Below are 15897 nucleotides of genomic sequence, written 5' to 3' on the forward strand. Positions count from 1 at the left end.
TACCAGTATACAGGCAGGCAGGCAGGCAGGGTAGTGGTGACCGTATACCAGCCTTCATCATATCTGGGGCTGGTGTACACAGTGTAAAACAGTCCAGATAGTGTCAGACTTCTCAGTAATTGTCGCTCCTAAAAAAACCAGTTAGGTTCTTATTGCGTCCGTGCTTGCATTTAAAAACAGCACGTGTGTGGCAGTCGGTGGCAGCGTACAGGTGCGCGTTTTGCACAAACTATTATATAACGCACAAGTCTAGTGTATAATACACGTCAGTCAGCAGTGTCTGATAGTGTCAGACTTCTCAGTAATTGTCGCTCCTAAAAACCAGTTAGGTTCTTATTGCGTCCGTGCTTGCATTTAAAAACAGCACGTGTGTGGCAGTCAGTGGCAGCGTACAGGTGCGCGTTTTGCACAAACTATTATATAACGCACAAGTCTAGTGTATAATACACGTCAGTCAGCAGTGTCTGATAGTGTCAGACTTCTCAGTAATTGTCGCTCCTAAAAACCAGTTAGGTTCTTATTGCGTCCGTGCTTGCATTTAAAAACAGCACGTGTGTGGCAGTCGGTGGCAGGGTACAGGTGCGCGTTTTGCACAAACTATTATATAACGCACAAGTCTAGTGTATAATACACGTCAGTCAGCAGTGTCTGATAGAGTCAGACTTCTCAGTAATTGTCGCTCCTAAAAACCAGTTAGGTTCTTATTGCGTCCGTGCTTGCATTTAAAAACAGCACGTGTGTGGCAGTCGGTGGCAGCGTACAGGTGCGCGTTTTGCACAAACTATTATATAACGCACAAGTCTAGTGTATAATACACGTGAGTCAGCAGTGTCTGATAGTGTCAGACTTCTTAGTAATTGTCGCTCCTAAAAACCAGTTAGGTTCTTATTGCGTCCGTGCTTGCATTTAAAAACAGCACGTGTGTGGCAGTCGGTGGCAGCGTACAGGTGCGCGTTTTGCACAAACTATTATATAACGCACAAGTCTAGTGTATAATACACGTCAGTCAGCAGTGTCTGATAGTGTCAGACTTCTCAGTAATTGTCGCTCCGAAAAACCAGTTAGGTTCTTATTGCGTCCGTGCTTGCATTTAAAAACAGCATGTGTGTGGCAGTCGGTGGCAGCGTCAGGCTCCATATTGTCCCTGGATAGAGACGTGCATGATGGCCTGTAAACATGAAGTGCCCATTGTAAGGAAGTGGGTCTATTGTAGTATAGCCCTTAGGCAGGGCAGCCAAAAATTGGGAGGCTCCACGTTGTCCCTGGATAGAGACGTGCATGAGGGCCTGTAAACCTGAAGTGCCCATTGGAAGGAAGTGGGTCTATTGTAGTATAGCCCTTAGGCAGGGCAGCCAAAAATTGGGAGGCTCCACGTTGTCCCTGGGTAGAGACGTGCATGAGGGCCTGTAAACCTGAAGTGCCCATTGGAAGGAAGTGGGTCTATTGTAGTATAGCCCTTAGGCAGGGCAGCCAAAAATTGGGAGGCTCCACGTTGTCCCTGGGTAGAGACGTGCATGAGGGCCTCAAAACATTGTTCCCATTGCAAAGGAGCGGGTCTCCTGTCGTTGTAATGTCCATTCTGCAAAGAATGGGCGAAAAAATTTACCACTGGGGGTATACCTGAAACAAAGGCCTAAGTATTGCAATTTGTAACGGTCATCATCATGGTGGCGCATGAGGAGAAGGAGGAGCAGTCCAGCGATTATCCAAAGTCCAGAAGTGTGTACCCATGGGTGAGTGGAGGTACATGGCAAACTTTAAATTCCGCTCTCATTTGCTGGTGGTTTGGTGAAGTCTGGCCCAATCCAACCCTTGTTCATCTTGATCAGAGTCAGCCTGTCAGCATTTTCAGTTGACAGGCGGGTGCGTTTATCTGTAATGATTCCACCTGCGGCACTAAAAACACGCTCTGACAAAACGCTAGCAGCAGGGCAGGCCAGGACTTCCAAGGCGTAGAGAGCCAATTCATGCCACGTGTCCAGCTTGGATACCCAATAATTGTAAGGCACAGAGGAATGTCGGAGTACAGTTGTTCGATCTGCAAGGTACTCCTTCAGCATCTGGGCAAACTTAGGATTTCTTGTGGCACTACCCCGCACCTCAGGGGCTGTGGTACGTGAGGGGCTGAGAAAACTGTCCCACATCTTAAAGACTGTTCCCCTACCTCTGGCGGATTGGACTTGTGCCTCTCTCGGCTGTACGCCTCGGTTGTCCACTGATTCATGACCTATGCCGCTAGCGTTTTGTGAGGGGAATGCTTTGCCTACTTCCGTGACTATGGCCTTCTGGAACTGCTGCATTTTGCCTGACCTCTCCGCCTCGGGAATAAGAGACATAAAGTTCTCCTTTTAGCGTGGGTCTAACAGTGTTACCAACCAGTAATGATTGTCGGCCAAGATGTTCTTAACGCGAGGGTCACGAGACAGGCAGCTTACCATAAAGTCAGCCATGTGTGCCAGACTCTTAACAGCCATCACTTCAGTATCCTGACCAACACGATGACTGAACATGCTGTCCTCCTCCTCCTCCTCCTCATCATCTACCCTGTCCTCTGGCTAGCCACGCTGAACCGAGGATATGACTGCATGTCATATCCTCAATTTGGCCAGAGAGTTGCTCCATGTCTTCATCCTCCTCCTCGTCATAGTCCTCCACTGCACGTTGTGATGAGACGAGGTTGGGCTGTGTGTTATCATCACCCACACCCACTACTGTTTCTTGCTCAAACTCATCGCGCTCCGCCTGCAATGCATCATGGTTGTTTTTTGAGCAGAGACCATTTTAGAAGGCAGAGAAGCGGTATGGTGACGCTAATAATGTCGTCATCGCCGCTCACCATCTTGGTGGAGTCCTCAAAGTTTTGGCGGATGGTGCATAGGTCGGACATCCATCTCCACTCCTCAGGTGTTATGTGTGGAGTTTGACCCATTTCCCGACGGCTTAGGTGATGCAGGTACTCAACAACTGCCCTCTTCTGCTCACATATCCTGACCAACTTGTGCAGAGTTGAATTCCAACGCGTGGGGACATCACACACCAGTCTGTGTGCCGGAAGATGCAAACGGCGTCTTAAGCCGGCAAGGCCGGCTGAAGCAGTAGGTGACTTTCGAAAATGTGCAGACAGGCGGCGAACTTTTACCAGCAGATCAGACAGCTCTGAGTATGACTTTAGAAACCGCTGAACCACGAGGTTGAGCACATGGGCCACGCATGGAACATGTGTCAGCTGGCCTCGCCTCAAAGCCGCCACCAGGTTCCGGCCATTGTCACACACGACTTTTCCTGGCTTTAGGTTCAGAGTTGTGAGCCAGTGATCTGCCTGCTGTTTCAGAGCTGTCCACACCTCTTCTGCATTGTGGGGTTTGTCACCTATGCAGATTAGCTTCAGCACTGCCTGTTGCCGCTTCGCCGAGGCAGTGCTGCAGTGCTTCTGTGTCGCCCTGGACAAGCCAGGGGCCACAGAGCACAACACTTAAACACCCCACACTCCCTGCAGGCATAACATAGTCAAAACACAAAATCCTTGTTGCCTTCCCCAGGGGCTGTTGTCCACACCAGGGTGTGGAGCCAGGCGATTGGTCTCCACCCACCGAGGAGGAGGGAAAACACAGGCAGTGAGAGTTAAGCTAAGGAAGTGGAAGGAGGAAAGTAGTAGAGAGGAGAAAAGTGACAGCAAAGAGCCTGAAGTTGGTCCGGGTGTGTGGCCCGGACAGGACAGCAAGGTTGGCAGGATGTGGTGACCGTCTGCAGTGGAGGCCGATTGGAGTCTGCCGTAAGGACCGTGGACGGGTGGTGACCCGGCCGTACCGGACCGGTATACAAAGAGAAGCCAGCACCATTGGCAGAGGACTTTCGGATCCCGGCAAGGCTTGGTGTCGCCGTGAATTTGCCAAATCCGTTAGTGAAGGGAACCTCAGGGTTTCCAAACAGCCAAGTCCAGATAGAAGGCAACCGTACAACCGTGAAGGGGAGACACAGCCACCGCCAAGGGCAACCGTCTCCCAGGGCCAGCGCCTGTGGGCAAAAGGGGCTCCTCCGGCCCATATCCAGGTCGGGGAGCGGGTTACCGTTGGGAAACCATCACTACCAACACTTAACTTAGGTGCAGGGAGAGACAGTCATCACTAACCTGCAGGGAGGAACAACCGCAGCCGTCCGAGTGACCCGTCCATCCAGCCACTTGTTTAACCGTGAACTGTGTCATCATCATTGGGCTGAGTGAGTACCTCCGTGCCGTGCGGCACAGCGCTGCCCCTGCGACCCTGCACCTCATCAGGCCCCGCAACCCGCCTGTCATCCATGTCTACCCCATCACCAGGCCCCGGGACAACCAACCCCCCTACCCACGGAGGGGAGAAATAACAACAAAGCTGCTCCCTGTCACAGGCTCCCGGGATCCCCGTCCAGAGCAGCGGTGGTGTCCACACAATCACCACAACCGTGGGTGGCGTCACGGACAATATCCCCAAAACCCAAACCACCCCTTTTCACTCACGGGCGAGTAGCGCCGCTCGAGTCCCCGGGATCCGGCCATCGCTCGAGCCAACGAGCAGCAGCAGCCGTAGAGCAGCGTCAGCCGGACCCGAGCAGTGGGAGAGCGCACCGTCCCCTCCTCCGCCCGCGACACTTCCAGCTTGGGACTGGTGTGGAGGGTAAAGTGGATCAGGATGCGCAGGAGGAGGAGGAGGCTGAGGAGCATGACATTCCGGAGCTGTAGAGTGTGTGTGAAACCCTGACTGAGGTAGGGCCTGCAAAACTTGGTGTGTGAAGGACGTGTTCCGTCCCTCGCTCAGACTGGGTCCCAGCTTGCACAATATTAACCCAGTGTGACGTCAACGAGATGTAGCGGCCTTGCCCACATGCACTTGTCCACGTGTCTGTGGTTAGGTGGACTTTGGCTGAAACAGCGTTGTTCAGGGCACGTGTGATGTTTTGTGACACGTGGTTATGCAATGCGGGGACGGCACACCGGGAGAAATAGTGGCGGCTGTGGACCGAGTAACGTGGGACAGCTGCCACCATCAGGTCGCGGAATGCTTCTGTCTCAACCAGCCTAAAAGGCAACATTTCCAGCGCAAGCAGTCGCGAAATGTTAGCATTTAGAACTGTGGCATGTGGGGTGTTGGCAGTGTATTTGCGCCTGCGTTCAAAGGTTTGCTGAATGGATAACTGAACGTTGCGCTGGGACAAGGACGTGCTTGATGATGGTGTTCTTTCTGCGTAGGCAACTGCAGGTGCAGGAGTGGAGGAGGCTTGTTCGCAGGCAGCATGGACAGGGGATTGGCTCGCATGCACAACCAGCGAAGACGTAGCAGTGACATCAGCAAGCACTGCTCCTCGACTCTGTTGTACTTCCCACAAAGTCGGGTGCTTGGCTGACATGTGCCTGATCATGCTGGTGGTGGTCAGGCTGCTAGTTTTGGTACCCCTGCTGATGCTGGCATGGCAGGTGTTGCAAATGGCCTTTTTAGAATCATCTGGAGCCAACTTAAAAAACTGCCAGTGTCAGAGTTCCGGGTTTTCCAGTTTTCTTTTGAAAGAGCTTGCCCTTTGTTAACATGGAGTTTTCTGTTCTGTTGCCCTACTTCCTGTCCATCTGTTTAAAAGCCGCCCCTAAAGCTTAGTCCAGTGCCTGAGTATACTGCTTCCTGTGTGCTCCTGCCCTGCTGCTTTTGGTTCCTGATTGTTATTCGGATCCTCTTGGAAAACAACCGACACCGACTCTGGACTTCATCTGGTATCATCTAGCTGTGCCCGGACTCCGTTTGCCGTCTTTGGTCGGCACTTCTGCCCGGTTCCTTCCGTTTAATACCACTCTGGACTCACATCACGTACGGACATTTTTGGACTTACCTATTGCCCTTTTGTGTCCCGGCTGCTGCGCATTTAGGGCTTCTGGGGTGATTGCCAGACAGTCCCTGTATAGGGGTTCGCTCTTGGTGGTCTCCCTGGGGGAGTCCGGTGCGCGGTCCCGGGAATTTCCTTTCGCTCCGTCCCTGGAAGGTATTTCCTGTATTTATGTTCTACTGTGTTTTTGTTCCGTTTATGTACATATTTGCTGGTTGCATATTATAAACGTCTTGCACCAAGAACTCGTCTCTGGTTGTCATTGCCCTAACGCAATCGAAATCCTCAATACATACAATAGTATTACAGCCAGACTCGGGAAGACCTAACATTTGTACAGGCACCTTGTGTCGTGTTGTTCCGGGGAACAGTTGCCTGACGTCTGCCTGGGGCCACCACTCTGCTTCTTACTGCCTGTTGTGATGCTACGCCTCCCTCCCCCTGTGCACTGCTGTCCTCGCTCTGCATATCCTCCTGCCAGGTTGGGTCAGTTACTGGATCATCCACCACGTCGTCTTCCTCTTCCGCACCCTGCTCCTCCTCCTGACTTCCTGACAATTGTGTCTCATCATCGTCCACCCCTTGTTGAGACACGTTGCCAACTTCGTGAGAACATGGCTGCTCAAATATTTGGGCATCTGTACATACAATCTCGTCATGGCCCACTTCAACAGGAGCTGGCGAGAGGCCAGAATTTGTGAATGGAAACGTGAACGAACAGCTCTTCCGAGTGTCCAAGTGTGGGATCAGTAATGTCCGTGGACGTGTACTCGGCCTGGTGGTAGGAAGGAGGATCAGGTTCTGAAATGTGCGGTGCAGTATCACGGCTACTGACACTTGACCGTGTGGAAGACAGAGTGTTTGTGGTGGTGCCAATCTGACTGGAAGCATTATCCGCTATCCAACTAACAACCTGTTGACACTGGTCTTGGTTCAAGAGCGGTGTACTGCTGCGGTCCCCAAGAATTTGGGACAGGACGTGCGAGCGACTAGATGTGGCCCTTTGTTGTGGCGAAATTAGAGCTTGCACACAACCTCGGTCTCTGCCTGCACCACCATCACGTCCACTTCCTTGTTCGTTGACAACGCCCTTGCGCATTTTGCAATGCTGTGCTGATGTGTATTCACTAGACTTGTGCGTTATATCCAAGTTTTTGCAAAACTCACACAAATGCAGCGGAAAGCTGCCACCAACAGGCACACACGTGCGGTTTTTAAATGCAAGCACGGAGGCACTAAGAACCTAACAGGTCTCTATCCAGGGACAACGTGGAGCCTCCCAATTTTTGGCTGCCCTGCCTAAGGGCTATACTACAATAGACCCACTTCCTTACAATGGGCACTTCAGGTTTACAGGCCATCATGCACGTCTCTATCCAGGGACAATGTGGAGCCTCCCAATTTTTGGCTGCCCTGCCTAAGGGCTATACTATAATACACCCACTTCCTTACAATGGGCACTTCAGGTTTACAGGCCCTCATGCACGTCTCTATCCAGGGACAACGTGGAGCCTCCCAATTTTTGGCTGCCCTGCCTAAGGGCTATACTATAATACACCCACTTCCTTACAATGGGCACTTCAGGTTTACAGGCCCTCATGCACGTCTCTATCCAGGGACAACGTGGAGCCTCCCAATTTTTGGCTGCCCTGCCTAAGGGCTATACTACAATAGACCCACTTCCTTACAATGGGCACTTCAGGTTTACAGGCCATCATGCACGTCTCTATCCAGGGACAACGTGGAGCCTCCCAATTTTTGGCTGCCCTGCCTAAGGGCTATACTATAATACACCCACTTCCTTACAATGGGCACTTCAGGTTTACAGGCCCTCATGCACGTCTCTATCCAGGGACAACGTGGAGCCTCCCAATTTTTGGCTGCCCTGCCTAAGGGCTATACTACAATAGACCCACTTCCTTACAATGGGCACTTCAGGTTTACAGGCCCTCATGCACGTCTCTATCCAGGGACAACGTGGAGCCTCCCAATTTTTGGCTGCCCTGCCTAAGGGCTATACTACAATAGACCCACTTCCTTACAATGGGCACTTCAGGTTTACAGGCCATCATGCACGTCTCTATCCAGGGACAATGTGGAGCCTCCCAATTTTTGGCTGCCCTGCCTAAGGGCTATACTATAATACACCCACTTCCTTACAATGGGCACTTCAGGTTTACAGGCCCTCATGCACGTCTCTATCCAGGGACAACGTGGAGCCTCCCAATTTTTGGCTGCCCTGCCTAAGGGCTATACTACAATAGACCCACTTCCTTACAATGGGCACTTCAGGTTTACAGGCCCTCATGCACGTCTCTATCCAGGGACAACGTGGAGCCTCCCAATTTTTGGCTGCCCTGCCTAAGGGCTATACTACAATAGACCCACTTCCTTACAATGGGCACTTCAGGTTTACAGGCCCTCATGCACGTCTCTATCCAGGGAAAACGTGGAGCCTCCCAATTTTTGGCTGCCCTGCCTAAGGGCTATACTACAATAGACCCACTTCCTTACAATGGGCACTTCAGGTTTACAGGCCCTCATGCACGTCTCTATCCAGGGACAACGAGGAGCCTCCCAATTTTTGGCTGCCCTGCCTAAGGGCTATACTACAATAGACCCACTTCCTTACAATGGGCACTTCAGGTTTACAGGCCCTCATGCACGTCTCTATCCAGGGACAACGTGGAGCCTCCCAATTTTTGGCTGCCCTGCCTAAGGGCTATACTACAATAGACCCACTTCCTTACAATGGGCACTTCAGGTTTACAGGCCCTCATGCACGTCTCTATCCAGGGACAACGTGGAGCCTCCCAATTTTTGGCTGCCCTGCCTAAGGGCTATACTACAATAGACCCACTTCCTTACAATGGGCACTTCAGGTTTACAGGCCATCATGCACGTCTCTATCCAGGGACAATGTGGAGCCTCCCAATTTTTGGCTGCCCTGCCTAAGGGCTATACTATAATACACCCACTTCCTTACAATGGGCACTTCAGGTTTACAGGCCCTCATGCACGTCTCTATCCAGGGACAACGTGGAGCCTCCCAATTTTTGGCTGCCCTGCCTAAGGGCTATACTATAATACACCCACTTCCTTACAATGGGCACGTCAGGTTTACAGGCCCTCATGCACGTCTCTATCCAGGGACAACGTGGAGCCTCCCAATTTTTGGCTGCCCTGCCTAAGGGCTATACTACAATAGACCCACTTCCTTACAATGGGCACTTCAGGTTTACAGGCCCTCATGCACGTCTCTATCCAGGGACAACGTGGAGCCTCTCAATTTTTGGCTGCCCTGCCTAAGGGCTATACTACAATAGACCCACTTCCTTACAATGGGCACTTCAGGTTTACAGGCCATCATGCACGTCTCTATCCAGGGACAATGTGGAGCCTCCCAATTTTTGGCTGCCCTGCCTAAGGGCTATACTATAATACACCCACTTCCTGACAATGGACACTTAATGTTTTGAGGCCCTCATGCACGTCTGTATGCAGGGGCATTGGTGAACCTCACAATTTTGGACTGCCCTGGCAAAGGAAAATACTACAAAGACTCACTTCCTCAAAATGGGCACATTAGACTCAAGAGGCCTTCATGTACGTCTCTTCTCAGGGACATCGGAGTGCCACACAATGTTTTCACGTAAAATCTTTCATGTATTAATCTCAAAAAGTAACATACACCAGCTCTATCTCACTATTGGGTATGTGCCCTTAACATTTCCGCCATGAAAAATCATTTTGGGGTCATTTTGGAAGGTTTTCTGGTGAGTCCGTAAAAATGGCGTAAAACGCGGACAAAATTGTTCACAGCTGTGACTTTTCAGTGATAAATGCTTCAAGGGGTCTTCCCCATGCTGTTGCCATGTCATTTGAGCACTCTTCTGAGACTTTTGTGCCATTTTTAGGGTTTCTCCATGCTGCCGGGGGGTCATTTCACAAAAATACTCGGGTCTCCCATAGGATAACATTGGGCTCGTTGCTCGGCCTGAGTACACGAGTATCTTGGGAGGCTCGGCCCGAGCTTCGAGCACCCGAGCTTTTTAGTACTCGCTCATCACTAGAAATGACCATTAAGATTGGGAGAATAGAATTGCAGAATCAGGGTATTATCATTGTTGATGTTGACCGACGAGAACGTGAACCAACTATGCTGCTAGGCATGAATGTAATTGAAAATTGCTTTGCAGAGGTAATTACTGTCTTGCAGCAGATCGTCGAGACTGCCAAACCTGGGCAACAGAGACTCCTGCAGAAGGAAATTAAAGCCTTGATGCTGAAGCAGCAGGTAGAAATGTCAGGAGGTGAAATTGGCAGTGCAAGGGTAAGTGACCCAATACCTATTGTAATTCCTCCCAAAACAGAAATGCTGGTCTGGTGTAGAGCCGCAATAGGCATCAGAGGGCGAGACTATCAGGCCCTGGTAGAACCCGTGTACTCAGACAGTAGGCCCACTGTACTGACGGCCAGAGGAATAGTTGAGGTACACAGGGGGAGAGTGCCAATACACCTTCTAAATTGTGGGGAAGATGAGGTCACTCTACCAAAGTATGCTACCATGGCTAAGCTATATACGGTTGATAACAACGCCATCACCACCGTTGAGCCCTTGAAGCCGTCAAGTCAGGCGGAAGACAATGGCTCAGAGGGAAAGCTGGAGGATTGGTGCCAAAAGCTACATGTAGGCACCGATTCTACACCCTCCCATCAAAAGCATGGAGTATACAGGGTAGTGAAAGAATATGAACAAATATTCAGCAAACACCCATTAGACTTTGGGCAGATCAAAGGGGTAGAGCACACTATACCCACAGGTAACCATCCACCCATAAAGGAGAGGTATAGACCAGTACCACCGGCTCACTACCAATGCGCCAAAGACATGCTCAAAGAAATGAAAGAAGCAGGGGTAATAAGAGACAGTTGTAGCCCCTGGGCAGCCCCACTAGTGCTAGTTAAGAAAAAAGATGAGACCATGAGGATGTGTGTAGACTACAGACGGATCAACCGCATTACACACAAGGATGCATACCCATTACCTAGGATAGAAGAGTCATTGGCTGCATTAAAATCCGCTACTTACTTTTCCACCCTAGATCTGACTAGTGGGTATTGGCAAGTTCCTGTGGCAGAGGCTGATAAGGAGAAGACAGCATTCACCACGCCGATGGGCCTCTGTGAGTTCAATTGTATCCCGTTTTGGACTCTGCAACGCACCTGGAACCTTCCAGCGACTGATGGAGTGCTGCCTAGGACATAAGAACTTTGAAACTGTCCTCCTGTACCTGGATGATGTCATAGTCTACTCCAAGACCTATGAACAGCATCTACAAGTCCTGGCAGAAGTGTTTGAAGCCTTATCCGGATACGGCATGAAAATCAAGCCATCCAAGTGTCACCTTCTAAAGCCAAGGGTACAGTACCTGGGACATGTCGTGAGCTCAGAAGGGGTAGCACCAGATCCTGAAAAAGTTACCGTGATCAGAGATTGGCCGAGACCCACCAGCGTGAAAGAGGTGAGGCAATTCCTGGGACTGGTAGGCTACTATAGAAGATTTATAAAAGGGTTCACGAAGCTAGCAGCTCCCCTACAAGACATCCTGGTAGGACAGTCAAAGAAGTCTGCAGCCCGAAATCCTCCTTTCCAGTGGAGTGATGAGAGAGAAGAGTCCTTTAAGAAGTTGAAGTGGGCACTGACAGGAGAAGAGATCCTGGCATATCCAGATTACCATCAACCCTTCATTTTGTACACGGATGCCAGCAACGTAGGACTGGGAGCAGTATTGTCTCAAAGGCAGGAAGGCAAGGAGAAAGTTATTGCCTTTGCAAGCAGGAAGCTCCGGCCTACAGAAAGAAACCCAGAGAATTACAGCTCCTTCAAGTTAGAACTACTGGCAGTAGTTTGGGCTGTAACAGAGCGTTTCAAACACTACCTGGCAGCTGCAGAATTTACCATCTTTACTGACAACAATCTATTGACCCACCTGGACTCGGCAAAATTAGGTGCGCTGGAACAGCGATGGATAGCCCGACTGTCAAACTACAACTTTGTCATCAAGTACAGGGCAGGCCACAAGAATGGGAATGCAGATGCCTTATCCCAGATGCCACACTCGGGGAACGTGGAAGAGGAACCGGAGGGACTGGAAGAAATTGAGCTGCCGGCCTTTCACCGTCCTAAGGTGGGACAGTATCAACCGAGTGTCTACCAAAAACAACAGCAGGCAACTCTCAACCCATTAGCACACCACAGATGGGCTGACACACAAGACAGCGATCCAGCTGTGAAGCTAGTGAAAGAACTGCTTACACAACAAGGTGCATACCCTAATCAGAATGCCCCAGCTGAGACACAACATCTCTGGAAAGAGAGAGGTAAATTGTTCCTGTACCAAGGGAAGCTCTGTAGAAGACACACCAATCCAAAAACACATGAGTTGGTCTGGCAGATCATCGTGCCCAAGAGAGACGTCAAGATGGTTCTGGAAGCTTACCACGACGGTGCAGGTCATTTTGGTTGGAAAAAGTTGGAAGTGCTCTTAAGAGAAAGATTCTACTGGGTTGGCATGAGGAAATCAATTGAAGATTGGTGTAGAAAATGCGGACCGTGCAACCTCAGAAGAAAGGATCAACAGAACCAGAGAGCTCCACTCCAGTCCATAGTAACCAAGCAACCACTCGAGCTAGTCGCATTAGACCACGTCAAGTTGTCACCAAGCCGGTCCGGCTATGTCTATGCCTTAACCATCGTGGACCATTACTCACGCTTCTTAGTGGTGGTACCCGTGAAAGACCTTACAGCTAGAACAGCAGCTAAAGCATTCCAGACGTACTTTTGCAGACCCCATGGTTACCCAGAACAAGTCCTTGCAGATCAAGGTCCAGCTTTCGAATCACAGATCTTCCAAGAATTCTGCAACATGTATGGCTGTAAAAAGATCCGCACAACAGCATACCATCCCCAAACAAATGGCTTATGTGAGAAGATGAACCATATTGTGATTGACCTGTTGAAGACCTTACCAGAGTCAGAAAGAAATCAATGGCCAGAGAAATTGCCAAACTTGGTGGACTTGTACAATCATGTCCCGGTGAGTTCTACAAACTGCACCCCCGCTTACCTCATGCGTGCAAGGCCCGGTAAACTGCCAATTGATTTAGATATGGGAATTCTGAAGCCAGATGCGGAAGTTCAAGAATCCAATTGGGATACCCTACGTCAGCAGCAGTATCGCCAAGTACAAGAGTGCGTAGAGAAAAGTCTCCAACAAGCTAGGGGAAGACAGGAGAGATCCTTCAACCAGCATGCTCTAGCAACCCCATTGCAACCTGGTGACCAAGTTCTCAAGAGGAAACGGCGCACAAACAAATTGGATAATCAGTGGGAAACCACCCCATATACAGTCTTACCATCCAGTATGGATAATCCCAAAGTGTGTCTCATCAGTAAGGATGAAGGAAGGACATCAGCTGTCGTGTCAAGAGATCAACTCAAACCGTGTCCTGAAACCCTGAAGATACCAGAAGTCACCTTACCCATACAGGTACAACCTGTCAAGAAGGAAGAAGATGTATTCCATACAGTCTTAGGAGATTTCCCAAAAACATGGCCAAATTACTATGGAGCAGTAGTAGTCCCAATGATCGCCTTCCCTCAAGTGGCGGAACCAGCATCAGAACTCGTACCACAAGAAGTCTCAAGACAAGAAGAACTGGAAGTCGAAACCGTAGAGGAAGAACAGATTCCTGGTCCCAGTGAGCTTGCAAGTCCTACAGTCAGCCCCCCATCCTCACAAGTACCAGAAACACCAAATAGGTACACTTCCACTCACACCATTATGCTAAGTACACCCAGTACACCAGCAGTACGCAGGTCACAGCGTAGTACTCAGGGTCAGATGCCAGCAAGATATAAAGACTAATGTGGAATTGCATATAAAATGTACATATGTTATAATGTTTATATGAAAAACCGTAACAGTTTAGTGTACAGAAAAGGTGAAAGAAGAGTGGTGTAAGGTGGCAGCACGGAGAGTTACAACTTGATCACATGTTGGTGGCCCGAGGGCCGTGAGGCCTACTGCAGTTATGACCAGAGTAGAGACACCTTTAAGAAATGTTTGTTGATTGAAATGTTTATTTAATTGCAACATTAAGACCAAAAGCCCAGTACCTACAAAGACTATACTGTATGAACACTTACATATTCTTGAACATTTTGGACTCTTTTTGAACTTTAAGGTTTTTGTATTTTTTCCTTTTGAGACTCTGTATTTATATATACACTTGTTGTTCATAACTTGTTTGTTTCTTTCACAGTCCCGGAGTACTGTTCTTCACTAAGGGGGAATGTGGCACCCCAGGGTTGCCACAGTAACAACACAAAGGGTTAACTCCCACACAACACACCAAGACCTCCTGGCCAGAAGGGGGAGACCAAGCTGCTTCCCTGTATATTCTGGTGGGGGGGAGGAAATGGTCAGTAGTTTCAGTTTGGAAGTTCAGTGCAGAGCACTGAGGAGAAAGGATCTCTGCAGGTTGGAAGCTGGCTTTAGCTCACCTCAGGATCCACTTACCAATTCCAGGCCTAGCTGAGGCTCTGAGGGAAGGAGACAGAGTACACAGAGGAACATTCCTGGGAGACAGAGCATTGCAGAGCTCACCCCAGTGGAGCACACAGAACGGATGCTGGATCCGAGACTGCAGGTTACATACTGTACAGTTACCACCAGAGAAGTGAGGATTCCAGATCTTTCACCTGTACCACAGACACAAGCAACATAGGAGAGTTCAGGAACATACAAGGAAGGACTCGAGTTGCCTGTCAGGTCGGTACCTAGGAGCAGAGCAGAGCCGGCTGCATAGTTCACACAGCAGCAGGGCCACAGACACACAGTGCAGGCAAGGAAGCCAAAACGGCCCGGCTGGGTGGGAGAAACCCTGAACCCCTCACAGACTCCGTGGACAGTACTCTGCTGAATACCATCATCAGTAAAGGACAAAGAAACTGCAAAACCGTGAGTCTGCCTGTTTATTGTGCTCATGTCCTGCACCCCCCCCCATAGACTAACACACTGCCCCAGGGAAAAGGCTCTACCCGTGGGGAGCCGTCCCATCTCAAGCTGCCTTCCATCACCCCGGAGGTTCTGCAGCAGCGGTGGTCATCTCTGATCACATTCCACGGGTGGCATCACGAACATAACCCCCCTTTTTATTGTGGAACCAGGGAGCACAGACCGGGTCACGACACCGTGATCCCCTTTCCAGAAGCGACCCTTGGCCCGGTTCTGGGTATCCCCTTAACCCCTGGCAACACACAGTTATTTTTGAATAATTAATTGCTGTCATGATGCGGAGTAGTGGAGAGTCTGGCATGAGCCAAAATATGCAACAAGCATGGTTTTCACCATAACAAACAAGGGGTACACCGAGGACACCTTAACAGAGGGCCCGAGGACTAGTGAGAGGGAAAAATGGACACCTCCTCCACTTACCTGCCGCTCTACCCTATACTCTTAGCCAGTCCGTATACAGATTCTTTACCTGTCGATGAGCAGGAACCTGAAACCCTGAGATGACCCTACCATAGTCCCTGGCTAGGAAGTGGGCAGGTGAAGGACACTGCTGCACTAAAACAATACTCCGGGAAAGGGAGACAGACAGGGTGAAACACAACAACAGACTGCTGCAGTCAGCACCAAGACTGCAGCCACCACAACAACTTCAGCAGAGGGTTTCAAACAGCTCCTTAAAGCTCCAAGGTCAGAATCCCAATGCCAATGAGAATAACTGGCACCCTCTGCTAGAAGCAGAGAGCATATAAAGGGACTGGGTGTGGTTCCAAACCGTAAACACTAAACACCTTTGTAAGGTAACGGCATGTTTGCTGTCAAGGAATGCAGACATTAACCCTCTGACTCGAAAAATAGGATACATTTAATTCACAGAGTCTCACCAGAAAAAGTGAGACTCAGGCCCAGAACCTGTCACTCATCTCCTGTAGCAGAAAGACAACCATAAGAATTGCATAATCACACAAAA

The 15897-nt window shown here is 50.0% G+C and overlaps 1 protein-coding gene across 1 annotated transcript in view; it reads right to left on the reverse strand.

Moving 5' to 3' along the window:
- Positions 1–15842: 15842 nt before the first annotated feature.
- LOC142257669 (embryonic protein UVS.2-like) overlaps positions 15843–15897 on the reverse strand; it is a 39139-nt gene continuing 39084 nt past the window's right edge. The window contains exon 13 of the mRNA XM_075329807.1: positions 15843–15853. Within this exon, the coding sequence (XP_075185922.1) occupies positions 15843–15853 (11 nt within the window). The remainder of the gene's footprint in view (positions 15854–15897) is intronic.

This window comes from Anomaloglossus baeobatrachus, chromosome 12 (assembly GCF_048569485.1).
Source record: "Anomaloglossus baeobatrachus isolate aAnoBae1 chromosome 12, aAnoBae1.hap1, whole genome shotgun sequence".
In the NCBI taxonomy this organism is placed as follows: Eukaryota; Metazoa; Chordata; class Amphibia; order Anura; family Aromobatidae; genus Anomaloglossus; species Anomaloglossus baeobatrachus.